Source organism: Antennarius striatus, chromosome 4, assembly GCF_040054535.1.
Source record: "Antennarius striatus isolate MH-2024 chromosome 4, ASM4005453v1, whole genome shotgun sequence".
Classification (NCBI taxonomy): Eukaryota; Metazoa; Chordata; class Actinopteri; order Lophiiformes; family Antennariidae; genus Antennarius; species Antennarius striatus.
In genome coordinates this window covers 11,835,264-11,863,181 of record NC_090779.1, presented here as the reverse complement: position 1 = coordinate 11,863,181, position 27,918 = coordinate 11,835,264, and the positions used below count along the sequence as shown (strand labels likewise).

At 42.2% G+C, this 27,918-nt stretch overlaps 2 protein-coding genes across 2 annotated transcripts; one reads left to right on the top strand and one right to left on the bottom strand.

The window, feature by feature from the left end:
* Positions 1-130: 130 nt before the first annotated feature.
* LOC137593551 (cadherin-related family member 5) lies at positions 131-9,963 on the bottom strand. The gene is made up of 17 exons (XM_068312363.1): positions 9,869-9,963; positions 7,229-7,302; positions 6,677-6,782; positions 6,380-6,594; positions 5,881-5,937; positions 5,702-5,794; positions 5,503-5,589; positions 5,315-5,425; positions 4,993-5,163; positions 4,490-4,580; positions 4,293-4,399; positions 4,016-4,216; positions 3,773-3,904; positions 3,131-3,209; positions 2,849-3,036; positions 2,726-2,746; positions 131-2,442 (listed from the first exon to the last, which is right to left on the bottom strand). Exons 3-17 carry the CDS (start codon positions 6,744-6,746, stop codon positions 1,444-1,446), a joined length of 2,622 nt encoding a protein of 873 aa, XP_068168464.1. The 5' UTR covers positions 6,747-6,782; positions 7,229-7,302; positions 9,869-9,963; the 3' UTR covers positions 131-1,443.
* Positions 9,662-27,892, top strand: kcp (kielin cysteine rich BMP regulator). Its single transcript, XM_068312362.1, has 46 exons — positions 9,662-10,202; positions 10,927-11,459; positions 11,720-11,792; positions 12,186-12,451; positions 12,534-12,702; positions 14,875-14,948; positions 15,036-15,129; positions 15,684-15,766; positions 15,839-15,932; positions 16,010-16,089; positions 16,163-16,248; positions 16,329-16,419; positions 16,500-16,599; positions 17,059-17,144; positions 17,311-17,404; positions 17,482-17,631; positions 17,709-17,815; positions 17,925-18,018; positions 18,118-18,291; positions 18,372-18,454; positions 18,538-18,631; positions 19,380-19,562; positions 19,643-19,813; positions 19,951-20,124; positions 20,223-20,305; positions 20,389-20,479; positions 20,555-20,637; positions 20,725-20,898; positions 21,274-21,453; positions 21,559-21,823; positions 22,041-22,123; positions 22,203-22,296; positions 22,365-22,538; positions 22,624-22,706; positions 22,975-23,095; positions 23,191-23,273; positions 23,534-23,633; positions 23,730-23,818; positions 24,139-24,241; positions 24,487-24,629; positions 24,785-24,957; positions 25,949-26,060; positions 26,144-26,245; positions 26,321-26,485; positions 26,561-26,861; positions 27,267-27,892. The coding sequence occupies exons 1-46, from the start codon at positions 10,100-10,102 to the stop codon at positions 27,485-27,487; spliced, it is 6,279 nt and encodes a 2,092-aa protein (XP_068168463.1). The 5' UTR covers positions 9,662-10,099; the 3' UTR covers positions 27,488-27,892.
* Positions 27,893-27,918: the final 26 nt, after the last annotated feature.

Here is a 27,918-nt window from a genome sequence, read left to right as displayed (position 1 = left end):
TTTTTGTCTGCTTTTATTTCTCCTTCAGTATTAACATTCTTCAGATGGCTTCTACTTTTAAGCCATTCCATGTTGTGTTATGTGGAAGTTGTGATCCGTTTCGGCTGTCAGCGGTTTTCCAAACATTCTTCATTTTCAGGAAATGTTCTGTTTGTCTTTCCTCCCAGCTGTTGACCTTTTAATCTCTGGATTGTTATTTCAGAAAGGAGAATATTTGCTCCTTGATTTCCCTAAAGTGAATACTAGAAAGTCTAACAAAGAGATGAAACCTTAAAACAAAGTTTTTTCATCAGTGATCCTCTGATTGTAAAGGATGTCAATCTTATTCAATTACTGCATTGCTTAATGAATGAATAAATACTTGCTAAATCACAAGAACAGCTAGAACAGGAAGAATGGTGAAGAAATACACTACTGTTGAAGCACCTCCTTTAAAGCTGCTAAACGAAAAGGATGTGATGGCATGTGGTAACTGGAGGAAGTTTTCTCATCAATTATACTGATCAGTGACGGATAATATCCCATTATTGAAAATTAATAATAAGTCCCATTCTGAGAGAAAAGTTCCAACGCTACATTGTCAACATATCAGAACCTGAACTTTATCAGAACTTCATCAGAAGCAGCTGGACTTCTGTTTATACAAAACTTTCAACCAAATCAGCACATTATTATTTATTTATTTATGTCTTTGAAAGCAACTCTTGGCTGATTGATTCAGTCACACAATAACTTTATGTTAGAAGAACCAAACAGAGGAAGCTTGTCGAGTAGGTACAACACAACAGTTAATGCTGCGGGGCACTAAGAGTTTTGAACATAAAGTAGTCTGTAGGTTTGTATAAGTAAGTCTACATGGAACCACACAGAGAAAAGCTGCCGCTGCAAAACCTATTTAATTTAAAATCAAGTCATTCATGTCCGATCTGTGTGATTTCATGGAGACGTTGCAAAACACATATAATCTCAATATCATTTGTAAACATAAACAAACACATTTGAATGTTTCATTCAGGCTGTTCTACTTGTAACAACTTTGTAATAAATGCTCTATCCCTGACAAAGCTTCTCCAGTGTTATTTTCTGCATTCAAATTCACTGATTCATGTGATCGATTAAGCTAAATCCTTTACCTGAAATTACAGCATATCCTTTGATTGTGTGTTGTTAAATACTTGGTGTTAAATGTTTATTTTCCAGTTTGTGAACATTTACATGTCTGCTTTTATCAGACCAATGTGCTGACTCTACAGTATATCAGTGTTCTGCATGGATTCTGTCCACATTACTTGTGGCACTTTTGCCTCCAGCACAAGCAGAATTGGACTGCAGTGTTTCCTTCTATTCATGGTGTGTCCCATCGGTTCCATCTTTATCTTACCACCTCCTTCATTCTCTGCCATCCATCTCATCACTCTAGGTGCCTGCGATGTTGTAAAGACATCACTTACTAAATGTGAGAAAAACTGGATTACATAAAGCAAGCACTTTTAGCAGCTCTTCGTCCTCTGGGTCTAACTCTTCATCACCATCACTGTTCTTGTCTCCATCTTCATCTCCCAGAAAACCATCATCGTCCACATCGCAGCAGTCCTGTGCACTCCCCAAGTTCATCAGGTTCTCTCTCTCCTTAGGTGGACTGTCCATGTCTGCGCCCCCCCCCGGGTGTCCTGACTGATCCTCCTGGTCCAGTGAGGTGCTGGGTTTCTCTACGTCTGTGGTTATAAGCAGAGATGCTCGCTCTGGCATTGCTAAAGGTGAGTCAAAGGGCGACAAATCTATGTGCACCATCTTGGCTTTGAAAGGTGCATGGTCTGGGGTGGGTGGCGTACCCATCTCCTTAGGAAGGGGTGAGTAAGGGGGTGTCTTCACACAGGGTTTGCAGAGGGGTTTGTCTATTTCCGCGGAAGCGATTCGTGTGTTAATGCACGGCATGCTGGACTGAGAGGAGGGGCTATTGACGGGGTCAGTGGGGTCGTCGTTGATGGTTGTTTGTGTAGTTTGTGAATCAGGATGAGTGAATGGGTTGTCACTGGTATCCTGGCTCATAGGACTGGGACTGATGTTGGGGAGTGCCTCAGTGGGGTTCGGTAAAGAATTGGTAGGTGAACCGGGGCTTTTTTTAGGTGGAGCTGCATCTTGAGCTGAATACGTTGGATTCGTATCCACTCTGTCTGGATGAAAGGTGGGTGAAGTAGAAGAGCTTTTGGTTGCTGTGGAAACATTATTCTTGAGGATCACAGGACTGTTTACAGTTTGAGCGGGGGGGAAGCTGACATCAGGTATGGTGGTCACTCCGGGTGAAACAGGAGCCTGACAAGACTCTCTGTCGCTGTAGTCGTCTGGTTTGTTAGTGAAGCTAAAGGATGGATTGTAGGTCCCAAAATCATCACTGCTGAAGGAACGTTCCTCCTCGTAAGGCATCGCGCTACGGTAACTCAACTGGTTACGTCACCAGGTAAGAAAAAGAAAAAGAAAACCAAGGTTGTAACAATGAATCCTCTGGGATTTGTTAGATCATCAAACAAACAGGAAGTCAAACCTGTTGTGAGTGGAAATCAGGTAAACAAATACAGTTAGCATAATAATTAAACCTGGGTTCAATGTATTTGAGACCTTACAGTTGTTAAAACTAATCCTCATCACAACTGAGTGATTCAATCCACTGATGAAGACTAAGAGACGTGGTTGAAAGCTTTAGCTTTAATATAAATCAAACACTCACCAGTTGGAACCAGCGTAAGCTCTGTGGGAGGACATGCAGTGAAAGAAATTTTAGAAGGTCAAACTTAAAGGGAAACCAATGTTAGTAAGTACGTGTTGAAATAATAGACATTAAGGATCTCACCACGTTGGGGTGTTTGCCCTGAGCAACACATCCTCTCTCTAGTGTGTCCATCTGCCCCTTGTGTTTCTTCCTCAGCCACATCACCAGGGACAGGATGCATCCCAGTACACACATGAACACCATGCTCAGGAAAAATGCTTTACCCACAGCGCAGCCGGTCATACGGTCTCCCAGGTGACTGTGAGGAACTGCAGCATGGAGAGATTGATGTGGTGCTTGTTTCAGTCTGCTGGCTCCTCAGTGATCAGTGACAAGTTTGAAATTGTAGACATGTGGTCTCACTTGTTTGTCCTTCAGCCAGTACCTCCACCACCACAGTGGCAAAGGTGGCATCGCCCGACTCCTGGTCTACAGCCATCACCTGTAACGTGTCCGGACTTTTTAAGCACATATGATCATCTTATTCACATTTTACTTTATATTTCTTTGTGTTATTCATCTTTTTATTTGTTTTGAGGTTTTATTGTAATAACAGTTAAGTTACAGTGGAGTTACGTGAACTGTCTGAATTCACTGACAGCCATACTGCCATATTGTCCAAACAAAGTTTTTTTAAGTTTAGTTTATTTGAAAGGGGACAATACAATTTCATAAAACACATGATTATACATGGTTTAAAAAAAAGCCAGAATTAGCCAGAAGGCTAGATTTTATTTGTAGTCCCCTGACCATGTATAAAAAGCAGTAAAAGCAGTAAAATACATCTACAAAATAATTTTTAAAAAACCTATTCAAACACTTACTGTACAATTAAAAGAGAATAAAACATCACACATATCAAAACATAACATTTAATCACTAACATTTGATGCTTATAGTTGTGCTGTCATGCATATCAAGAATATACGATGAAATCTAATTAGTATAGTCTCTTGAAAGAAATTAAATGAAAAAAGAAAAACAGTGAAAACTCTTGAAGCTCACCTCTAAGACATGATTCTGTTTGGGTTTGAGTTGACTGGTCCTGGTGATCAGAAGACCCTCCTGTGTGATTTGATAAATATCTGTGTGATTTGATGTTGGACTGAAGGTGAAGCGGATCATGGGGTTTACACCCTATTAGTATGTGGAGAAGAAAGAAGACAATAATATTAATCACACGCAGAACTGCTTTGAGTATATTTATCCCATGGGTATAATATAATGTGAGTGTAGTTTACCACATACATGTTTAAAGTCTTGATCCTGTACTTGTAACATCAGGGCTTTGCTGCCGTACGTATTGACTAGAGAGGCAGGGCTCTTTCCTGCAGTCACAAAGCCTTTGTATTCAGCTGTGTCAAACTCTGGATGAAACTCATTCACTGCCAGAACTCGGACTAACACGGTTGCAACAGAATACTTCCTGGGATCATCATCTTGATATGCCTAGTTGTGAGACATACAGATAAAGTGGTGAGACTAACATCTTTCAAGTGTACCACAAACACTGAGTGAGTCTCACCATGACTTGAAGTTGCAGCGATGGAGTTTCAAGCCTGTCCTGAACCCCCTGAATCAATTTAATCTCCCCTGTCTTCCTGTCCATCAGGAAACGGCCATCATCATCTCCTACCATAGATACAAATACAAGACTTGTGTATAATGTAAAGCAAAACTTGAGTATATTTACATATTAACTTGAATGGGTGTGTGTGATACCTGAGAGAATAGCATAGCTGACAGGAGAGCTGAGTCCCACATCTCCATCCACCGCATGAATGGGACCCGGAGAGAAGTCCAACACGATGTTCTGCAATATACAATTGAAACTTTGGAGTGAGCTCTTTAGTGAGAGTCAGAAAATATAGGTGGCAGCACTGGCGAAGCATCCAGGGTGTACCCCGTATCTTGCCTGTAGTCAGCTGGGATAGGCTCCAGCAGGCTTGTGACCCACAAAAAAAATATGTGTATATAAGACGATTACAGTCATCTGATCTCAAAGAAGACGGATGGATAGATGTATTTCCAAAGGTCTGAAGTTTTAACATGAAGACAAAGTTACACACTGACAAATATTTTAAAATCTGACAGTGCATCACCTACGGTGGAGTGAAGGTCAAGCAGATTGAAAAGTAAAACTAGCCTGGGTTTGTGGTGTGACATCTATTGTAGAGTCATTACGTAATGATATGATATGACTGAGGCAGGATTCTGCCACAGACCTCTTCCCCCTCTGTGACATTGACGGTGTAAACAGGACTGGTACAGACGCGGCGCGTCTCATCCTGGAAATGCAGCACACAGGGCAGGAACTGTGGGTACTGGTCGTCTCCGTCCAGGACTGTGATGGTGACGTTGGTGCTGGTGTTGAAGTGTTCAACAGTGTTCATTTCCTGACATGATGACAAGTCAAGATTTGTTTGGAGGATTCAGAGGCTTCAGCAAATTAAATCACAACTTTATTTTCTAAAACAGGATGAATTTAAGTTCCATGAACGGTCTGACTAACTGGCTTCCGTCAAACTCTAAAATGAGGTGGTTTACCGCGGCGTGGATGGTGACAGACAGTATGGTTTTCTTCTCATAATCCAGCAGCTTGGACAGGATCACCTCTCCGCTGTTTGGGAGATCAACCTTAAAGTACTCAGCATCAGGCTGCAGAACACACACACATTCATAATGATACAGTAACTGTATGTATGAAGGACTTTATTTTTTTGTGTAAAACTCACTGATGTCTGGTCAATAGAGTAAATGATCTTGTCGTTATCGGCGTCCGAAGCCTGGACAGTAAAGATGACAGTATTCACTGGAGTCAGCTGAAAACACGCACAGACAGAAAATCACATTAGAACTTTCATCTCATGTGTGTTTTTGTGTATTAATGCACACAGTTCTGCATATTATTAAAGTATTGTCATAAAGTATTACCTCACTGACAAGAACAGAGAGGACATTATCTTCTGTGAATACAGGGGAATTGTCATTTTCATTGAGAATCTCCACCATAACCCTGTACACACTCTACAACAACAACAACAACAACAATAAAATGACATAATAGTTTGCATGATGGGACACAGGAGAGTTAAAATAATGGTATAGTGTACCTGAAGTGTGTCCTCCTCATAACACAACAACTCAGCCATGAGGATGGGACCCTGGACCTGGGAGACAGGAGAATAGATAGAAAGAAAAGGAGACCACTCAAGAAAATAAAATATTTACATGCATATGCAATAATCAAAGATTTTAAACAGTCATTCTGTGGATCTCAACAAACAAATGACCAAGTGGTGTGTTTTTTCAATTATTTTCAATTTAGAAACTTGTTTCTCCCCAACTGAGATGTTTATAATTTGGGAGAAAGACAGATGGTTAGACATCTAATCTGTTTGAGCTGACAACTAGCTGGGAGAAAGACGGTACAGGATTGTTTTCAGTCCAAGACGAGAGCATAGGGTTCAATCTCTGATTGTTTGTTCTACATTTAGACACAACTTCCTCATTGTGACACACGAGCATTCAGGGGCTGCAGACATGAAGTCCATAACCCTTAAACCATGTTCGCCGCTTCAGCGCTAACATGGCCCTGACAAGAACTCCTACCTCTCGGTCGAGGACCTTGTCAGCAGATCCATTCAGCCGGATGTGTCTCTCATCCAAAAAGAACCAATCAGCGTCCTTTCCATTGAGTCTCCAGTGAACCCCGTCCGTTGTGGGGTCCGCCATGAGTTCAGCTATAACTTCTCCTGAGATGCTGTTTTCTCTGACAGTGGCAAATACATCTTGGCCATCCAGGCATCCACCCCACCCTGACATTCCTGTGTCAATACAAACACAAGCTCATAGATGGAGTCTGGACATCCTGAATAACTCCTGTGAAGATAAATGAGATGGCTGTACCCATGGATGTGTGCAGACTTAGAAGAATCACCAAAGAACAGAAACTCCATTTCAGTTGGCTGAGCGCCATTCCTGGACTCAGTCAGGACTCAAGATCCAGTATTTTCTGAGGAAGCAGGGAGAAATAACAAATATGATTAAAGAAACAAAGTCATCTTTTTCCACTACAGTACAAATTGAGCAGAGAAGTTTTTTCTGTGCCTTCATGGCGGCGTCTATGAAGAATCATCAGTTAGATCCTTTCCCACTCTGTTCTATAATGCTCTGAAATCCACATTTTAAGAGTTTTCTGACCAAATTTCCATGAACAGGTATTTCACTGTTCCTAATTCGCCTCTGCAAACAGGAACCTTTCTGACTGTTAATCTGTTGACATTGTACAACACTCAGCATTAGCGTAGATCTTCCAGCTCAGCAGTATCTCAGGTCAACTCACTGAAACAAATGTTCCATTACATGAGTTACATGAACACAGACAAGCTTTTCATCACATGTTTTATCATGAACGGGATTGTCTGTCAGGTAGTCTGTAGGGACGTTCAGCCGCCTGACCTGCTGTTGTCAAATCCTCTGCAGCTTGTCTGTCTGTCTCCATGTCCTCCTGGCTTCTACTGGAGGAAGCATCTCTGTTACGGAATAACCCGGAAAAGCCAATAAGTCCCACTCAGAAAAACAGGACAGATTTTTTGACGCAACGGAAGAAACCACCAGCCATGCACACACAAACACACACTGATCCCCCTATACATTAAACAGCAGACAGCAGCTTATGTTGTGTATCCTGGGATAAATGCCAGCTCAGAGACTCAAGCATGAAGGCGGGGCTGACTTAGTCAGGGACAAGAGCTGAGCCAATAAGATTAGGTATAGTAAGAAGCTGATGGTGAGGTGAAAGACTTGGGTCACAAGTGAATTTAGGAGATTTGTCTGGTATAAAGACACTTGCAAGAAGCTCCACAGTCAACTTCAACAGATCTTACAAGCTGCACTTGCTAAATAATGAAAAATATTACAGCTAATTTAGGCTGAGACTATTTTATACCTTAAATGTGTGTGTATAATAAAAGATTAGAACAAACTTCAAGAGTCTAAGCATGTTCTTTGGCTACACAGCTTGAGACTATTGGATTTGTTCAGTTCACTGATGGAGCGTGACAAGGGTTTAGCTATCAAACATCAGCCGCTCACCTCCTGAAGTTTAGCCCACATCTTTCTTTAAACTTGTCCCAGCATGCTTATACACACACACACACACACACACACACACACACACACACACACACACACACACACACACACACACACACACACACACACACACACACACACACACACACACACACACACACACACACACACACACACACACACACACACACACACAGCCATTGTCTGCCTGCATGAGAATGTTTTGGGGTTTGTGGAGACCTGTGGTTTTCGTGGTGGAATCAAATCAGAGCAGGATGAATGTTTTGTGAGTTACTTTTGCCTCAGAGGCTGAACACCAACAGACAGACATAATAAAATCGTGCATCATGTTAGCACAGTTAGTTGTATGAATTAAAGAAATGGGTGAACCTTTGTTCTTGTTTTTTTCTGGTGCTATCTGTCTTCACACACAAAAGAACAAGGGAGGAGATTGACGAACACAATTTTTGAAGTGTACAAAGTCCACCACCACTAGATGTCAGCAGAGATACACAAGAGAAAAATTAATCAGTAACTTAAAAAAACCCCACATCTGTCAAAATGTGATCAAAAAAGTGATCCAATTTTCCCACGTTGCGTACATGAAATCAAACGTCCTTTTCAACTGTGTCTAATAACTCTTAAGAATACTAAAACATTCCATGGGGCAAACTAGTTAGGATGACCCCTCAAAAGTTTAAAATCAAATTAATACATTAATTAAGTCAAGATTGTCAAATGTTCCATCGGCCGATCCACACTCAGGTACATCAAATCTATTTGATGGGTTCAAATGAAATTGTTAAAATAAAACATTCATGGCACACAGAAGACTAATCTGACTGGCCTTTCTTTTAGCATCATGACCATTTGTGGTTTTGAATGAAATGTTCCAATGGGGTGAAGTGCAATAACTTTGTATCATCTAACTTTACAGAACACACTATCTCAGGAACTAAATGTTTCAGTAGCCAACATAAAGATCAAGCACTGGAACATTGCAATAAATACTATTTTACTGCTACCATTAAGCTTTGCCTAACTTTAGAAACAAGCCCATGTTGGGCCCTTTCTAGTCTCTGCTGCTTTATCGTGTCTTCAACCCAGCCTAGATGTTCAGCAGCAGTGTTGTATATAGAAAGTCCATTAGAGTAGAGAGATGGGGGCCCCGTGGGGAATCTGTCTAATTGTGATCATTAGAGACAAACTGCCATGAGTCATGGATGTGTTTTGGTTCAGGATTGAACGGATGCAGTTTGTATCACATTATCAAAATCTGTGTCTTGTTCTTGTACGAGCCTGGATTTCCTCCCACAGATATTATCTCAAACTGTATAGAAAACAGTCTGGCGCCAGGCAGACTTTGGATTCTCAAGGGTGCTTCAGTATATCTGGTAAACACCTGGGAGTCTTTAGCTCTTTCACCATCTTCCTGTTGCGATTGTCGGATTTATTCCTTTTGAAGGTGTAGTCAGAAGCTCTGGACTAGTGAACACAGCAGAGTCACCAACATGAAGGAAAAGCCAAGAGTTGTGATGACAGATGCAGGAGGATTGTGGGATGCACAATGGGAATGCCTCCAAAGTAGTGAAACATGACCAGTGGAGTTCACCCCCCCCCCACCCCCCACCCCCATACTGAAGTTCATGCGTTTTTAGCTGCTTCAGCCTGTGGCTCCTCTCCAGTCTCCACACCAGGTTTTATCTTATTACCGAAACGGGGTCTTTAAGAATCAACAGAGTAGTTCTGGGTGGAGAGATTTTTTTTTTTTTTTTCCATTCACGAAATGAGGGAAAACAGGGGAAGAGCGCAAACCCGCAGCCGTACCCCTGTTACTGGAAACAGCGCAGACAATAGCCGGTGACCTCATGCGCACTGCACACCTGAATGCCTTTTGCTTTCTTTCTCTCTCTCTCTCTCGCTCTCTCTCTCTCTCTCACACACACACACACGAGAAATAACAAGCCCCCTGAGTCTGGATAGTAATAATTATCAACTTCTTACAAGCATGAACGTTTGTAGTAGATATGACCCCAGGGAGAACGTAACTTTGTGACTGCAGTGAAGTGACGCCCCGTCTGCATCCAGATGTTTCATGTTTCTTCTTCTTCTTCTTCTGCACGTTCTTTGGAAAGTGGTTTTGTGCTATTTTTCGTCCGGTCCGTGTCCCTTCTAAGGTTTAAAGCGACCATGAGTGCCACGCTGTTTGTTTGGAATTAAATCCACGCCAGGGGAATGCAGAGCGGCAAACTGAGGGCGCTCCTGCCGCTGGAGATGCGTCTGCTGTGGGTGTTTGCGCTGTTTGGTCCGGCGCTCCTCAGCCCGACCGGACAGAATGGTGAGTTTACGCGTTATATTAGTGAACAATCATCACAATATCAGTCCTACAATGTGAAAGTCAACGTGTAAATATACTCTAAATACCTTTATATGTCAAAAATAACTCGAATTCAATTATAAAACTAGAATTAAAAAGAACAGGTATTCATACTATTAATACATATGTTATACTAAACTATTAACACCGTGTAATTAATTATACTGAGTTACTTTTGTACTTAAGATATTGTCTGGATGTTTATCTATAACAAAGAAAAAAAAGATCTGAACTGTCATAACAGTTGTAAGTAAGTTGTAAGTTATATTTTTGTAAGCATGTTTTTGTGTGTTTAAAGTACAGTATTTGTTCTTATGTACTACTTCGTATGACATTTACAGCTTACTTTTTTTTTTTTTTTAAAGTAAAACTTCCTTTGAAATTGAATAAAAACTTAGCATCTATGGTAAATATTTACACATCTACAAGAAAAAAAACTCCTTTCCAACAATGGTTATAATTTAAAAGTATTTAATAAACTAAAACAAACTCATTAAAAACTTGTATAATCATGCATTGAGAAGCAGATGTTGTTTAGGTCTGTTGATGTAGGTTGTGATGTCTTGTATGACCGGCTGATGAATATTCAGATTCCCTCTTACAGTCACCACAACCCAGATGTAGATACGACCTCATGCAGTAAGAACATCACGTGTGTCTCAACTCTGTTTTATTCCTTCCACAGTGATTGACCTTCTGACTCCTTTAAACACATCCCGCCACATAAGCGGCGTGTCCAGACTACAGAGTCCTGGCGGCGCAACTTACAGAATACGTGGAAGAGCGCCGCACCTGATTCTTCCTCAAGAATATTCTCACTTTTTGGTCTCCAACCTTCAGGGTGCCATGGGGATCCACTTTGTGGGTCTTCAGGCATCACGCTCCATCGCCACTCTTTTTTCACTCACCTCTGGTTCATCAATCGTTCTCCAAATCATCTCCTCCACCGTCAATAACACTCTGAGCCTGTACTACCAGGCTGGAGCAGGAGCTCAAGGCCTTGCCAGCTTCCACTTTCCCTGGGGAAACCCTTTCTCCAGGGAGGCTTGGGTGCAGTTGGCTGTGAACGTGGAGACGGATGGACTGGTGTTTTTTGTGGACTGTCAAGAAGATGTAGTTTTACGAATGAAACCTGAGGAGAAAATCAACCTGGAACTGCCTCAGGACGTTGTTGTCACTCTTGCCAGCACACCAGGAGTGAAGGACAGTAAATTTATTGTGAGTTTCTCACACATATCTGATCATACATACTGAAGTGACAATGTGAGGCCACCTTCACTACTATCAGTTATTTGCTGTATGCCTCCTCCTGAAGACACTTAGAATATAATGAAGCCTCGTGATCACAGAACATGAGTAACTATCAACACCAAAGCGATGTGACAGTCTTTAGAAACACATATCTGTACTGCGCATGACGTAAAGGGGAACATTCTTGCACGTGAGCATTCTTATCTTTCGTGTCTTTCTGAATGCAGGGATATCTGAAGACAGCTCAGATTTCAGCGACTGCATATCAGAGGCGACCGTGGCTCTGTGCAAATGACACTGGTAAGCAAGTGTCAAATAAGGTGCAATTTAAAGGGACCTGAGTTGTGTCATCTACGTTTGTTCTCTTCTGTACTGTTTCCTGGGAAACACGACTAATCTATTGCTGAACAACTATGGCAACAACTTTATTTTGCAGCTAGAAACCCAAGCAGTGAGATGATGCTCTCCTTCTCACCGTTAAATTCTCAGGGGCCCCATTTGTTCATGTGTACAAGATTTTTCTTTTTTTCCATCTGGCATCAAGTCAGTTTGTTTATTATCCCATAATGTTATGTCTTATTTGGATTGTTTTTCCCCAGGATATTTGTTCAGGCTCCAAAATGTGTTCCTTCATTCATTCAAGAATCATTCAGGAGTCTAATCTCCCACTAACTGCTGAAATTCTCCATCCAGATGTTCGTCCTCCTTCTACCGACCGCGACAACCGAAGCTCAGATCATCAGAACGACAGCACTAGTAAACCTCAGCCAAGCCACAAAACCCACCATTATCCCCAGGATGTCCAGAGTGACCAGCTGCAGAGAGGTGTGGTACTCGGGCCCCCAGCACCTCCCCAAGGGACCAACTTTGCTGCTCATCCAGACAGTGATGACAGGCTGAAGAAGCTGGAGAACAGACTGGAGGAGCTAACCAATATGTTGGACATGGTCAAAACTCAGGTACACACGTAAAACACATGTTCTTGTATTACCTAAGACATGATAAAAAGCAGCGTCATAATTATTGATCTCTGTTGTACAGAATGCAGACCTCCAGTCACGTGTTCAGTACCTGGAGGGATGTGAGTGTGTGAGGCGGCAGTGTGTGTGGGAGGGCCGAGAAGTGGAGGACGGTCTAAGCTGGCAAATTGACCTCAACACTGTGTGCACATGCACGTCTGGAAAGGTCAAATGCCAAGCTGACATCAAAGGTGAAAGCACTCAGCATCTGTCAGCTCTTCTTCTCTCCCTCATTCCTTCCCTCCTCAGGTTTCAGTTTAACTTTAATGCCCACCTCCCTGAACAGGAAACTGCATTTGACTTAGATGCAATGACAACAACCCAACACCAACAAGAGTTGTGTTACTTACTAGTAACTAACTAGTAGTAGTACTTTCTTTGCTGAAAATGTATCCATGCTAAAGCTCTGCAGCCAAGACAGCTGCTATGTTTTAGCATAACAGTCCACCAACCTAAAAATTGTAATGGAATTACTTGTTGTAACCTTGGTGATCCCTTAACATTTCATTTAGTGCAGTCACTTCACACAGTTACAGTACGTAATTAGATGGAGAACATGGTAAATATTAGTATAATAAAAATAGCTCCATTCAAACAGCCTGGAATTACATTTCAAGGAGCTTCAAGTTCCTTCAGCTAAATAGTCTCAGTTTCCTCAATAGGATAAAGACCCTCTTGGATAAGGCAAATTGATTTGTTACTATATGTAAAAGTGACTGAAACTTTTTGAACTAATCTTCCTGCATATCCCCATATAACTTAGAGACCTGGACTTTTTTCACTGTCATTTGTTCTCTTCTGTCAAACTATAATGAACAGTGGTTGAAATAACACACTCCAAATACTAGATATATCTCCCAAAACATACATTCAAATTGAAATAAAGCACGACAGTGTCTGTGCTTTTTTTAAATTGTAACTTTAATCCACAGATTTATCTTGGTCAACCTTTACACGGAAATATATTTTTAATCAATAATTACCAAAGGAACAGTGGATAGGTCATGAACTGATGATTTGTTTTACAGCATTTTCAGGAATGTGTCATTGCCGCATGACTTTTTTTTTTTGTACAATTTCTTGCAATGCCTTCAAGTTGAAAATGATCAGTTTTCCCAAGTGTAAAGTGACATCCTTGTAGATTTGTGTCTTTTTCCAATGATTTTTGTGCTAATGCTTTGGAAACTTTCTCACTGTTTCGTTTGGAGAAAGTGTGCTCAAGCGCCTGTCACAGATGAGTGAAACAAACATGTGGGACTTAAGCTGAGGATCATTAAAACCTCTGGGTTTCTCCATTTCTTCCCAAGTTCACTTCCCACTCCCACAGAGTAACACAAACTTTCATCTGTCCTGACTAGCATTGACATTTTCACCAATAATGAAACACAAATGTGTTCAAATGCTCTCTCAACTCGTGTGAACGCTCACTGTCACTGTCTTTGTATCCATCTTGGCCTTAATTGCTTCTGCATGTCGGCCAGAAGACTCTAATGACACCCGGTTGATGCACAGTGGAAGACTTACACTCCCACACACACTTTGATCTTATACATGCTTGGCTTGCAAGAGGAAATGCCTGTTGGTTGTTGGCACAGTAGGCAGCCTCACAGGCTTCTCTCTGTCTCACACAGAAAGATATTGTCTCTGTCCTTTGGAGAGCTGTCATTAAAATAATTACTGTACCTAGTAAAATGTCTTCGCTAAGTGGAAATAATCAATAATAAGCTTTCAGATAACTTTTTCTAATGAGCACTATTCTTATTTTTTAAGAAAAAGCCAATAGGTAACAAATAACTAACCCCAGAATAGACGTTGTGACTTCTTCTACTTCCTCCAGTTGGTTGTTTTCAATCTCTCCCAGTGTTAATAGACTTAGTGGTAGTCCTAAACAGCTGGAAGACTACAGGTCAATGTGGTTATTATTATGACCTATAAAACACAGTGTGTTTGTGTGAGTTGTGTGTGTGTGTGTGTGTGTGTGTGTGTGTGTGTGTGTGTGTGTGTGTGTGTGTGTGTGTGTGTGTGTGTGTGTGTGTGTGTGTGTGTGTGTGTGTGTGTGTGTGTGTGTGTGTGTGTGTGTGTGTGTGTGTGTGTGTGTGTGTGAGGGACGGAGAAACCATATGTGTATTATATCAGAACCATCCTGTTCTGTAATTACTGGCAAACGATCCTACCCAGATGTTCCCCAGTGACCCAGAGAAGTAGAAAAGAAAAAAAAGACATTAAATTGCATTGATTGACAGAGAAAGGACAGCTGCAATGTTTTTTTTTAAATATATTATTTTTCCTAATTTTAATATCACTATATTTGATACATGAAGAAATGTACAGTACATACATTTAAACCCCTGTTGGATCTTCAGGCTGTGAGCTGGACGGTGTGGTTCATAACGTGTCCCACAGCCCTCTGGACGGCTGTCAGACCTGTACCTGTGAGGTGAGGACTTCACATTCAGCTGCAGCAACACCTATATTGTTAACAGGCTCATTAACTTCTTTTTTTTTTTTTTTTTTTTGCCAACAGGGAGGCCGACAGGAATGCCGTCCCCTGCCCTGCCCTACACTGGACTGCACACAGACAGACACCGTTCCTGGAGAATGCTGCCAGCGATGTAGAGGTAAAGGACAAAAGAGAAGGGAAAAAAAACTATAATCACTGACAATTTGATTAATACCTAATGTATCCATCATCTGTAATAGTAGTGGACAGGATACATAAGGATACCCTCTCTCTGGTCGTCTCTCCTCAAATAACTTAATGCCTTAATGTGGCAGATGAAAGAATTTCTTATTAAATGGTGAAACAGATATGCTGTAGCTAAAAACATGACATCCATTTCATACTAAAACCTTTTTGGAATGCTTCCAAATAGTCAGGTGAAGTTTTATGAAGGTTGATCCAAAATTACGTTTTCATTTCTTGTTTCATTGGCAGCCATTGAATCAGGTTTTAGAACAAAACTCTCAGTGTGTTGCTTTTACTTGACTCCGGTTTCTCTTCAGGATAACACAATGTGTTGAGATGTGATTTTTATCCATTTCTCCTAATTTCTTCCTGATGAAACCATTCTAAATTGTTTGATAGTTTTTTGCTTGTGTGTTTAATTGCCATGTAAAACCAGTTTATTGCTTGTGGCACTGCAGCAGTGGAGTAATATGAGTTCTGATCCAGGTTGTATCCATTCTGGAATCCGGTATGAGCACAGAGCCGAATGGAGGCCGATAGAGAACCCCTGTGATGTCTGCTACTGTTTGGTGGGTCCCTTTAACCCTTTCACTCTTTCTGTCACCTTCATCTGTACTAACAGCGTTCCCTCCTTTTGTTAGGAGGGTCACGTTCGCTGTGAGAGGGAGCGTTGCAACCTCCCTTGTAAAAACCCAGCAGCTCCTCCACCCGGTACCTGTTGTCCTGTGTGTCACGGTGGGTTTCTTTAATTCACTTTCTTTAATTATGCAGGGACCTGCAGAGATATCACCTGTGTTTGTGTGTCTGTGTAGGCTGTGGTGTGGACGGTTATGACTTCCCTAACGGAGTGACTGTCCCTGCTGAAGACCCCTGTCAAGTTTGTACGTGTGTGGTAAGTGAGTTTTATTTTGTGTGCATGCTTTGAAAAGCTTCTTACATTAAGAAGACTTGTTTATGTCCTGCAGAATGGAAATATTATTTGTACACCCTTCCCTTGTCCCACCTTGACTTGTCCAAACCCGGTGCATCGTTCTGGAGAGTGCTGTCCACGGTAAACCACCAGCCTCACACCATCCATATTGCATCATGCCAGCAGCAGGTGTTAATGTTGTGTGTGCATGTGACCTATAGTTGTGAGCAGTGTGAATATGAATCCGAAGTGTATGTGGATGGACAGAAGTTCTCCTCCAGGAGAGACCCCTGCCTTCACTGCCGCTGCTCTGTGAGTCAGCCTGAAGTGTTTTTGTCATGTGACTGTCATGTGACTGAAGAGTAAAGGATGCAAACCCTTCCCTCCATCAGACAGGGGAAGTGTCTTGTGAGCGTATGGAGTCATCATGTCCCACAATGCACTGCAGTCATCCAGCGAGACGCAAAGGAGAGTGCTGTCCCACATGTGATGGTTCGTATATTTGAAATCTGGTGTAAATACGTATATCTGGGGGCGGCAGTGGCTCAGTGGTGGAGCGGATCGTCCTATGATCCAAGATTGGCAGTTCGATTCACACTCCCGCCCAACCACCTGGAGTGTGAGCTGACAGTGGGAGGTGTCAGCTCACCTCCGGAGCACTACCGAGGCGCCCTTGAGCAAAACGCCGTCCCCTTTACAAGTTGCTCATGAGGGGCGCACCATGAATGAGCTGCCCACCACTCTACCTCCCATGGCATGCCTAAAGGCCCCCTTGTGTGTGTGCATGTGCTACATGGGCCTGTACTCACTAATATGTATGCATGCGTTTGAACTAGTAACTACATTGTCCATTCTTAATTTCCCTTCGAGGATCAGATCAGTACTTAAAATTAAAATAAAATCTCCTTTTGTCTTTGTGAAGTTGTTTTTCTACTTTCCCGTTTGACCCAGAATGTGAGTATGATCAGAGGGTGTATGCTGATGGAAAAGTGTTCAACCCCCCTGGAAGTGGACCCTGCCTGCACTGCAGGTGTAAGGCAAGTCTATGCATTTTTTAGTTTTTATGTCCATCATATGTTTGGTTTAGTGGTCAAGTCTCTATTATAGCGTCACATCAAGTTGTTTGTTGCATGTTGCTCAGAATAACAATGGTCATGTATTATTTGACAGTTCTAATATCTTGATGCCTCTTATCTGTCGTAGGGAGGGAATGTTATTTGCCATGAAGAGAAATGCCCTCCTGTCCAATGCTCCAACCCTATTATAGATCCACATTTCTGCTGCCCGATCTGCAAAGGTAACATTTGTTTTCACACACATGTAGATGCAGCCTGCATCTACATGCACACTTAAAAAGTCTTTTTGTGGTGGTAGTGTGTGTCATGGAGGGGGTGGAATATGAGGAAGGATTCACCTGGCACCCCGAGGGTCCTTGCTCCAGCTGCACCTGTGTGCACGGAGAGACGCACTGCAAACATACACACTGCTCCTCACCCGAGTGTCTGCATCCCACCAGGATGCCTGGTAAGACCATGTGTGTCTGAGTTGTGTTCGTCTACAGACGGTGTACCCACAGCACGTGGTCTTTGTTGCCTTCTCAGGTTCATGCTGTACCACATGTGATAGCTGCACTTATGACCATCGTGTCTATAGCAACGGCCAAAGGTTCACGACCCCCGACCAGCCCTGCCACCTCTGTACCTGTCAAGTGAGCATGTCGCCATTTGCAAACACACACACACACACACCCACACACACACACACACACACACAAGCACAGCTCTACTAACTCTTCTACTCTAACTGGTTCTCCTCAGCATGGCAACGTAGTGTGTGAGAGGAAACCATGTCCCCCACTCAACTGCTCTGACTCGTACACACCGCCTGGAGAGTGCTGCCCTAAATGTCCAGGTACTGTAACTTAGAGACGAGCGTGACCATAAACCAAGCAGTACGTGGTTTTAAATTGACCCTGACCTGTGACCTCTATGTTTTTGCATCTCTCTCCAGACTGTTCCTTTGAAAACCGTGTGTTTGTGGATGGAGAGGCTTTTCCTAATCCCGTTAGCGTGTGTGAGGAGTGTAGGTGTGTGAGTGGTACCATTCACTGCCACCAGCCTCAGTGTCCTCGTCCTCATTGTAATGCAGCCCGACCTGGAACATGCTGCCAAAACAATTGCAATGGTGAGAAAATGTGTTTTCTGTCAGGACGTTCAACAAATTCATCACATTGAAATGTTGCAATTACACATCATTACTGTTAGGCTGCAGATATTCTGGAAAGGAGTATATCAATGGACAGGAGTTCCCCCATCCTACTGACACATGCAGGACATGCAGCTGCATAGTAAGAAGAGTGACTATAATGACATAACAGACTTCAACATGTTGATTATCTGTGGGTTTCAGTTTGTGTTATGTTTGTCATAGAATGGGAATGTGCAGTGTCTGATGAAGAGGTGTCCACCTCTCTCATGTTCCAACCCAAATATTGTGCCTGGAGACTGCTGCCCCCAGTGTCCAGGTAAAGTAATGCAAGGAAGAATATTTCAGAGCTTTGAAATATGCCTCAGCAGTTGTTCCAGTCATCAAGAAGGTTATGTAATAAATTTTGTGTGTTAGCAGGATTAGGTAATTGCTATTAAATGAATCTGCCTGAGATTTGTGTACATTTTAATGGAATAATCTGGATGTGGATCTGAGCATTTTTGAAATTATTCTGTAACATTGTGAGAGATGACAGTTTTCCCTATTTTGCTTTGCAACCATAGAAGTAGGAGTTTTGCACATGCCTATCAAAAATGAGAAGAAACATAATTATTATTATTATTATTATCATGAACATTATTATTATATTGCAAAATTATTATTATTATTATTATTATTATTATTATTATCATTATTATTATTATTATTATTATTATTATTATTATTATTATTATTATTATTCCCTAGATTTTCTGTCTATATTGTATTTTTATTGAAGTAAGTATGAACTACACAGTAATTATACAGTGCTCTATGTTATTAATTTTCATATAAATACTCTCAGCCTTGTGTTTCATAAAGTCAAAATACATTTAGCAAAAAGTCAGTGGTGATGTTTGTGTATTTGTAGTCACTGCATTGAACATAAAGGCTCTTGTGTCCCCTCTGTTTTAGATGTAAGAGCTAAAACATGACACATGCTGACGGGTTTGTGTCTCACGTTGTGATCATGAACTTGTGCGCTGGCTCTATGCCGTTGACTCTTTTCACTGATGTTCCTCCAGCTCCTCCACTGGACTGTGTGTATGAACAGCGCTCCTACCGACACACTGAGCATTTCTACCACCCGACTGACAGCTGTCAGTTGTGTGCTTGCACTGATGGGACAGTCCGATGTCAGCGCAAGCCCTGCCCTTTTGCTGCATGTTCTCACCCCATCACACAGGAGTGCTGCCGGACCTGCGAAGGTGCAAATCCTTAAGTCCTGCGGAGTCACTGTAACATGTTATTCTCATTTGCACACAAGCATGACGTCATTCTTCTGCAGGCTGTCTTTATGAGGGGCGAGAGAGAGCTAACGGGGAGACCTGGGATGATGCTTCAGACCCATGTGCTGTGTGTGTTTGCCGTGAGGGGTCTGTCAGATGCGAGAGAAAGCGATGTCCACCCTCCAACTGTAAGCACCCAATCCAGAGGCAATGCTGCATGTCCTGTGATGGTGAGTGACACAAAACCTAACCGCAACTATACAGAAAGAATGTTGCAGCAAATAAACAAAATCCACAGAGCCTTCTGTCAACTGCTGTCATTAGGAAGAACTTCAATAGTTTTGTATTTCCTGTTTATTTCTTGCAGGATGCATGTTTCAGGGTAGAGAATATCTTGATGGCACTGAGTTTGTAGATGACAACGATCCGTGTGGCACATGTTACTGCTATGGAGGGGAGGTCGTTTGCGCTAAGATTCCCTGTTATGGCGAGTGCAGACACCCTTACAAACCACCTGGACAATGTTGTGGCGAATGTGATCGTACGTAAATTCTGAAAAATGTTTATGGTGATTGATTTGTTTTGTTCATCCTTCTCATGATTAAAAAATGTCAGAATAACACCATCTTTATCTGACAGGCTGTTTCTACAATGGTGCAGTCCTCACAAATGGACAGTCGATCCCTGATCCAGGGAACCTTTGCTCTGAATGCATCTGCCAGGTAGCATCAACACACATACGTTGACGTACACACTCCTTCTGGTGATCGTCTTCAGGTGACGTGTCGTGTTTATTCACTTAAAGAGTGGTTCAGTGCGATGTGTAAAGAAGTCGTGTCCACCAGCTCTCTGTCCTCACCCGGTCACCAACCCGTGTGGCTGCCCTGTCTGTGAAGGTAAATAACTTGCATCACATTGTACTTTAAGTTATTTAGCTTTGGTTAATGACTGATGCTTCCCTGTACTCACAGGATGTCAGTTCCAAGGTGTGACGTATGTTGATGGACAGATCCTTCCAGGAGGAGGTGGAGGATGCCAGGACTGCACCTGTTCAGTGAGAGGAAAAAGGCCTGCATTAAGTTTAGGACCTCAAACTTCCTTGTGCTGCTTTGCTGAACATCTGGTCTTTCTTTGGCCATAGAGAGGTGAAGTGGTGTGTGCACAGAGGAGATGCCCTGTGGCATCCTGCCAACATCCAGCTCTGGATGAGTGTGGATGTGGAGTATGTGACGGATGCAACTTTTACGGACGAGGCTGTTACAACGGAGAACGGTTCCCCCATCCGGCAGATCGCTGTCAACTGTGCTCCTGTCTGGTACACCCACTATTACATACTAATCTAAAAATTTGCAGCATTAGTTATAGATAATAATAGATATATCAAAATACTTTCAGAAAAAATGTAACTGCTCAGATATTTTAAATTCCTTTTGGACTCTGTGGGCTTTTAAGTTACACTGGACTCCAATGAAAGCTCATGATCACAGTTAGAAAAACCTGTGGAATCATCACAAAGCATCAACAGCAGCGCTATCAGCACCTTTTTGCTGCCGTCTCACCAAATGTACAGTTTGACACGACTAGGCATCCAATCCGATGTTCAGCTACACAACTAACTGCGTTTGATGATGTAAAGGAATTGTTGTGATCATCAGTGTTTGTGTGTGTGTGTGTGTGTTGTTGTGTGCAGAACGGTGCAGTGGTATGCATGCATGTGTCTTGTCCCAGCGTTTCCTGTGTGCATCCAGTTACCTCTCCCGGAGAGTGCTGCCCTGTCTGCACTGGAATTTGTCACCATCTAGGGAAGGAATACGAGTCTGGCTCCACCTTCACTTCGCCCTCCGACCCCTGCTCATCGTGCTCCTGTCTGGTCGGTTCGACAGTTCCTAGTGAATGAAAAACAAATTATCTGTAAAGTACACCCCTCAGTTAAATCCTTCTCCATGTTTGCTCCCACTACCCATCCTCTGTTCAGAATGAGGTGGTGAGCTGTCAGAAGAGGCCGTGTCCGGTCCAATGCTCCCATCCGGTCCCTTCAGGCGCTTGCTGCCCAGTCTGTGACTCCTGTCTGTATGATGGTGTTGTCCACTCTCACAGTCACACCTTCACCCTGTCCTCCGACCCCTGTCAGCGCTGCACTTGTGTTAGAGGCACTGTCACTTGTGTTCCTCTAGTCTGTCCTCCAACACCCTGCCCCCGACCTGTTGTTAAGCCTGGACAATGTTGTCCCGAGTGCACAGGTACATCCTGAAATGTTTGCACTGCTTCTATTGTATGTTTTTTTAAGAATTCAACCCATTATTGCCATTCCATTTTAGAAAGCATTACCAACAAAAGAAATGACACAAAGCACACATGCACAAACACATGTACATATAAAAATAAAGTGTGTCTGTAAAGAATAAAGATCTTAATCAGAATCCCCTCTGATCTGATCGTCTGCATTGCTGGTCTCAGTGTGTGTGCTGGATGGACAGGAGTTCGGAGAGGGGCAGACATCGACCTTGACATCCAACCCCTGTTCCTCCTGCACTTGTCAGGTCTGATTTGTCCTCCTCTGCCTGTTCCTTTCATGTTTGTACCTTTTTGTATGAGTGCTAACCTCTCTGTGCCCTGCAGGCTGGTGAATTGTTCTGCACATCTCCTGAATGTCCAAAGTTACCCTGCACAAATCAGGTGACTGATCCAGGAGCCTGCTGCCCTCGCTGCAGAGGTAAATAGATCCCTCTGAACTCCAATCAAAGAAGGAAATCGTTCTATTGATCACGTTTTCCCAATCAGGCTGTGTTTATGGGGAGGAGGAGCATTTGGAGGGCAGCAACTGGTTCGCTGACTCAACTCCCTGCATGACTTGCATGTGTGTGGATGGTGTGACCACATGCTCTGAAGTCCGCTGTATATCTCCCTGCATCAACTTCATTGATGTGCCTGGAGAGTGCTGCCCTGTCTGCGCCGGTAAGCAGCTGTAAGGTGTTCTATCATGTGAGCATTGTTACGTGCTGTCTGCTATTTGATGATCTTCTGAATGTTTTCTGAGCAGACTGTGTATTTGAGGGAAGAGTGTATGGTCCAGGTGACAGTTTCCATCCAGCCGACGACCCATGTCAGATTTGCACCTGTGAGGTAGGACACTCACAAAACGATCTGACATTTTTATGTTTATCCTGGAAGAGATTTTTTCATTTGTGTCAGGATATATTAGAATATTTGAAGCATTTTAAAACCTTTGCTTAAAATAATACCACAGTTATCAATAAATTACCACATTTAGTATTATGTTGTTCTATTGCTGGAACTAATAAAGTTGTTTATTTCTATTGTGAATAGAGATAATAGATAAATATAGTAGTATTACAAATAGTAGTCATAATCCAACCTGTGTGTAACCCAGGTGACGCCGAATGGAGAGCAACACCTGCGGTGCTACAGGAAGCAATGTCCCAGCCTAGTCGACTGTCCCAAAAGCAACATTTTGTTCTCCGGACCAGACTCCTGCTGTCCTGTCTGTGCGCGTCAGTAATGAACTCCATTCCAGAACTTATGTTATGCATTTATTATCTCTGAATTGTCGACAACCTATATATCGTCTGCATGTCCACATTTTCAGAGCCTCTCAGTAACTGCACCGCTGCACTGCTAGGGAACGAGGTCTTGGCGACAGATGACCCCTGTTTTACCTGCCATTGTAAGGTACTTGATGCCCTGAGAAGGGATGTACAGTTCAGTTATACTGAGAAACAAATTTTATTTTAAAGTGAAAGTTATTGTGAACCATAATATCAACTTTCTTAAAATGATTTATGATCATTTAGTTTTACTTTCATTTGCTTTGTATTTGATGGGAGGTATCAGAGTGAAGTTAGTTCTGACATCCAGTCAGTTTCAGATCTGACCGTATATCATATGATGTAAAATGTGAGAGCTGTTGTCATACAGCATCTGCTCTTCAGGATCTGACCTGGACCTGCTTGCATCAGAACTGCCTACCTCTCACCTGCCCTCCTAAAGAGCACTTTACCCCTCCTGACTCATGCTGCCCTGTTTGTAAAGGTGTGTATTTGTCATCTTTCTTCACAGGTGTAACTTCCTTGTGCCATTGACAGCACACTATCCAAATTTGTATTTGTTTCACTGTGTTTTATGCAGATTGTGTGATTGAGGGCCAGAACAGACGTGTGTCCAACGGCAGCAGCTGGACGGACAGTGATGACAGCTGCGTCACATGTACCTGTAATGTGCGTAATATAGAAATACAGTGCCTCAACTATCCAAATGATGTTAAACTGAAAAAATAATATGGTAATACAAATATAAACACTGATGAAAGAGTAATAACAGATTAAATGGAACTATAATTCTGTAGTAGTCTATCTATTAGTTACAGTGATTCTTAACTATATTTACTGGGTTAATTTGGCAGAGTAGATGTTTAAAAGCAGGCTTTTAGATAAGTGCAGCAAATTACTGAACACTTCTAGATCAGAAATTGATGTTTCAAACCAGTTCAGACCATGTACACTATTTCTAAAGTAGTCTTCTCTACGTTTTCCCTCAGTTGGGCTACATTGAATGCAGCATTGAAGAGTGTTTACCTGTGATTTGCGTGGATGGCCAGAAACCAGCAAAGATTCCTGGGAAATGTTGCTCTGAATGCCAAGGTACCACCACCAGCAGAGCAGCGAGCATCCGCAGTGGTGTCTACTAAAACACTCTGAACATAGTTTGTGCTTATGTGTTCTTGTGTGTGTGTGTGTGTGTGTGTGTGTGTGTGTGTGTGTGTGTGTGTGTGTGTGTGTGTGTGTGTGTGTGTGTGTGTGTGTGTGTGTGTGTGTGTGTGTGTGTGTGTGTGTGTGTGTGTGTGTGTGTGTGTGTGTGTGTGTGTGTGTGTGTGTGTGTGTTGTAGAATCAAGGGCATCGTGTTTGTACCAGGAAAAGGTGTATCATTCGAACGAACAGTGGCAGGTGGACGAGTGCACCAGCTGTACATGTGTGTCTGGAGACGTACACTGTCACAGTGAACGCTGTCCTCCCCTCACCTGTGCCACGGTCAGTATGGCATACACACAGACAGTGGTTCATAATAGTCCGGAATGTTCCCATAGTGCCTCACTATTCTGAACCTGTCTTCAATCTAGTCGGCTTCACGTTTACTGGATTCTGCCAGTTAATGAATCTTTATCGGCATTCCAATCTGCTTCCAGGATGAGATGCCAGCCATTGTTCCTGGTTTGTGTTGTCCTCACTGCCTTCCCCATCCAGCCACCTGCATTGCCTTTGGAGACCCTCATTATCGGACCTTCGATGGTCGCATGCTGCACTTTCAGGGAGCCTGTACTTATATCCTGGCTCAGGACTGTGAGACTGGAGACTTCAGGTGAGCAAGCAAGTGCTAGTTGACCCATATGGGTTGTTTATATTACTCTAATTATTGATATAATTGATTTTCTGAAATGTAACAGGTAAATCAATAATCTGTGAAGCCTGGTTATGTTTAATCTAGGAAATACATGAACAATTTAATTAACCCTAGTTCAGTTACATAAAAGAAAGTATGTAGAAGTAACTCTCCAACACAAAAAAAAAAGAAAACAATGACTAATAATAAAAAAAAACTCTTACCGTTGGATCATTGGCTATTTTACAAGACAAATACAGGCCAGGGAGAGGAAGAGGGAAAACCAGTATCCACCAGTGCCTGATTACCATTGATCCACCCGAGCCTTAGTCTCCATCGATAGCAGCACCACAGAAAACAGCACATGAAAATCACAAATCACAGCATCATAGCAGACCTCAAAAGAAGGTCTTGCTCGGTTTGAAGGCCCTGTAAATCTATTTTCTTATTATTATCATAGAGATATGGTGTTTTATATGAACTAAGAATTAATTGAAACAAATTAATTATATCTGCAACCCACGATAGTGGATGAAACGGTTGTGACAATGAATGAAAAAATGAAAACTTTATTATATTTATGTAGCCCAAAATCACACATGACAAAGCCTTCACATCATGACATTCTGTCTCAGCTCTTTGAACTAGTTTGATTTGGGTAGGATTTGTTGGAAAAAAATATCGCCATATTCTTACATGCATCAATCAGGTAAGCATTTTTAAGTGACATGATAGATAAGAGTGTGTGTATTAGTGCATTGATGAAATGATCAACAGGAAAGCGGACTGGATGTCTAAGCTGGTTTGAAAAGGATTTTTAAATGACGTTCTTTCAACCGATTTAGAAAAGGTTGATTTGATGGATTTACAACAAAAAGCTCAGTTTAAGATCAATTAAAGTCATTTTCATAAAGTAGTGAATCCTTAACCTCTTTATGTCGTGCTCAACTACTTGTCATTGTTTATGCAGTATTCATGCCACTAATGAAGATCGTGGGCGTAAAGGAGTATCCTGGACTAAAGAGGTTACTGTGTTTATAGGAGACATCATGGTAGAGCTACTACAGGACTGGGTTGTGAAGGTATATTTACAAATACCACAGATGATTTATCTGTTAAAATGTTTAAGTCCTGCACCCACACTCACATTTTGTGTTCCCCTCAGGTGAACAATCAGATTGTGACTTTACCATTTCTCAGGGAACCGTACATCTACATTGAAAGACAAACCAACATCATCTTACTCAACACCAACATTGGGCTAAAGGTACAGCCTGTGTCTTTGTCAAGGACACATGACTGGAAATAGTGTTTGTGCATAAACCCTCTGGTCCACTTGTAGGTACTATGGAGTGGTCGATCACACCTAGAGGTGAGTGTGCCTGGCTCTTACAAAGGTCACACTTGTGGTCTTTGTGGAAACTTCAACAACTACTACCAGGATGACCTCCGGATGCCCAGCGGACGAATCAGCCTGTCTGAGTCTGACTTTGGCAACAGCTGGAGGGTAGAAGTATTATAGAAAATAAAAGAAAAACTGTAAGCTATGAAGTTACAGTAAGTCTAACAGCTTTCATTTTAGGTAAAAAATAGCAGCCACTCCCTCCCATCCTGTCGTCCTGGTGAGGATATCGACCCCTGCAAGGATGCAGGCTACCAGGCCAAGAAGGGTGCTAATGCTCGCTGCAAGGTCCTAAAGTCTGCTGTCTTTAAGCCCTGCCACCGTGTGGTGCCTCCTGAGCCGTGGTACGGAGCCTGTGTGTACGACCTATGTGCCTGTGGGGCCAATACTGATGAGTGTCTGTGTGACACCCTGGAGGCCTACGCCAGTCAGTGTAGAGAGGCTGGAGTCGTGTTACAGTGGAGGAGCCCATCACTATGTGGTGAGGACAACACGCATTTAAATCCCTGATGGCATATTTTCTTTAAAAACTTGGTAGGAAAAATGGGAAATTACATAAAAGAGTTTGACAAAGATTTCTGCGTTTGTGTTTTTATCTGTGCCATCCTCACATAGCCACACATTGCTGCAGAAATAAGAACCATTTAAAGTTGGGTTAAAAAACTCAAAACTCACATCTTTTATCTGTTTCTTATGGATTAAAAATGTAAGTCCTGCTATTTAAAAAACTTTAATGACAGTTAAAAAAATAAAGCACAGTAATCTTATTGTCAGATGCTTACTAATTCCTACTTGTCACCAGTGAAGGTCGATGGAAGTCAGATCCTGAAGCAATAGTAACCATGTTACTCTGACAGATTTTTTCCCTGGTTGCTATCTTCCACAGCTGTGGGCTGTCCAGCCGAGAGGGGCTTTGTGTTTGATGAATGTGGACCCCCGTGCCCAGTGACCTGCTTTAACGTTGATGTACCACTGGGGACGATAGAGAGCCACTGTTTCAAACCCTGTGTACCAGGCTGCCAGTGTCCTGCTGGTCTGGTTCTACATGACAACTACTGCATACAGCCAGAAAAATGTCCCAAGATCATCCATGGCGAACCCTCATAATGCTTGAACTGTGAAACTACATATGGACACACACACACACACACACACACACACACACACACACACTATAATTCAGTGCACAGGTTTCGTTATTGTACTCAATTGGTTTAAATGGTGAACTGTTAATGTCCTGATTAACTGATGACAAATAGAGCATTGAAATGTTTTCTACACATTTATAATAGTATATGTAGCACTGGATATTTAAGTCACACAAGGGTTTGTTGTCTTAACTCCACACTTATGCAATTTTTTTCAACAGTCTTTTTGATTATTTACTATGAAAAGAGAATTTGTTCACTGTGCAGCTTATTTCCGAGAAGTGTGATATCTGATTGTATATGCAGTAAACCACATAATCTCAGGTACTGTTCTCCATTTTATAAATAAAAAGTTTTGCCCATAGATGTGGTGTTAATTTACATGCACAA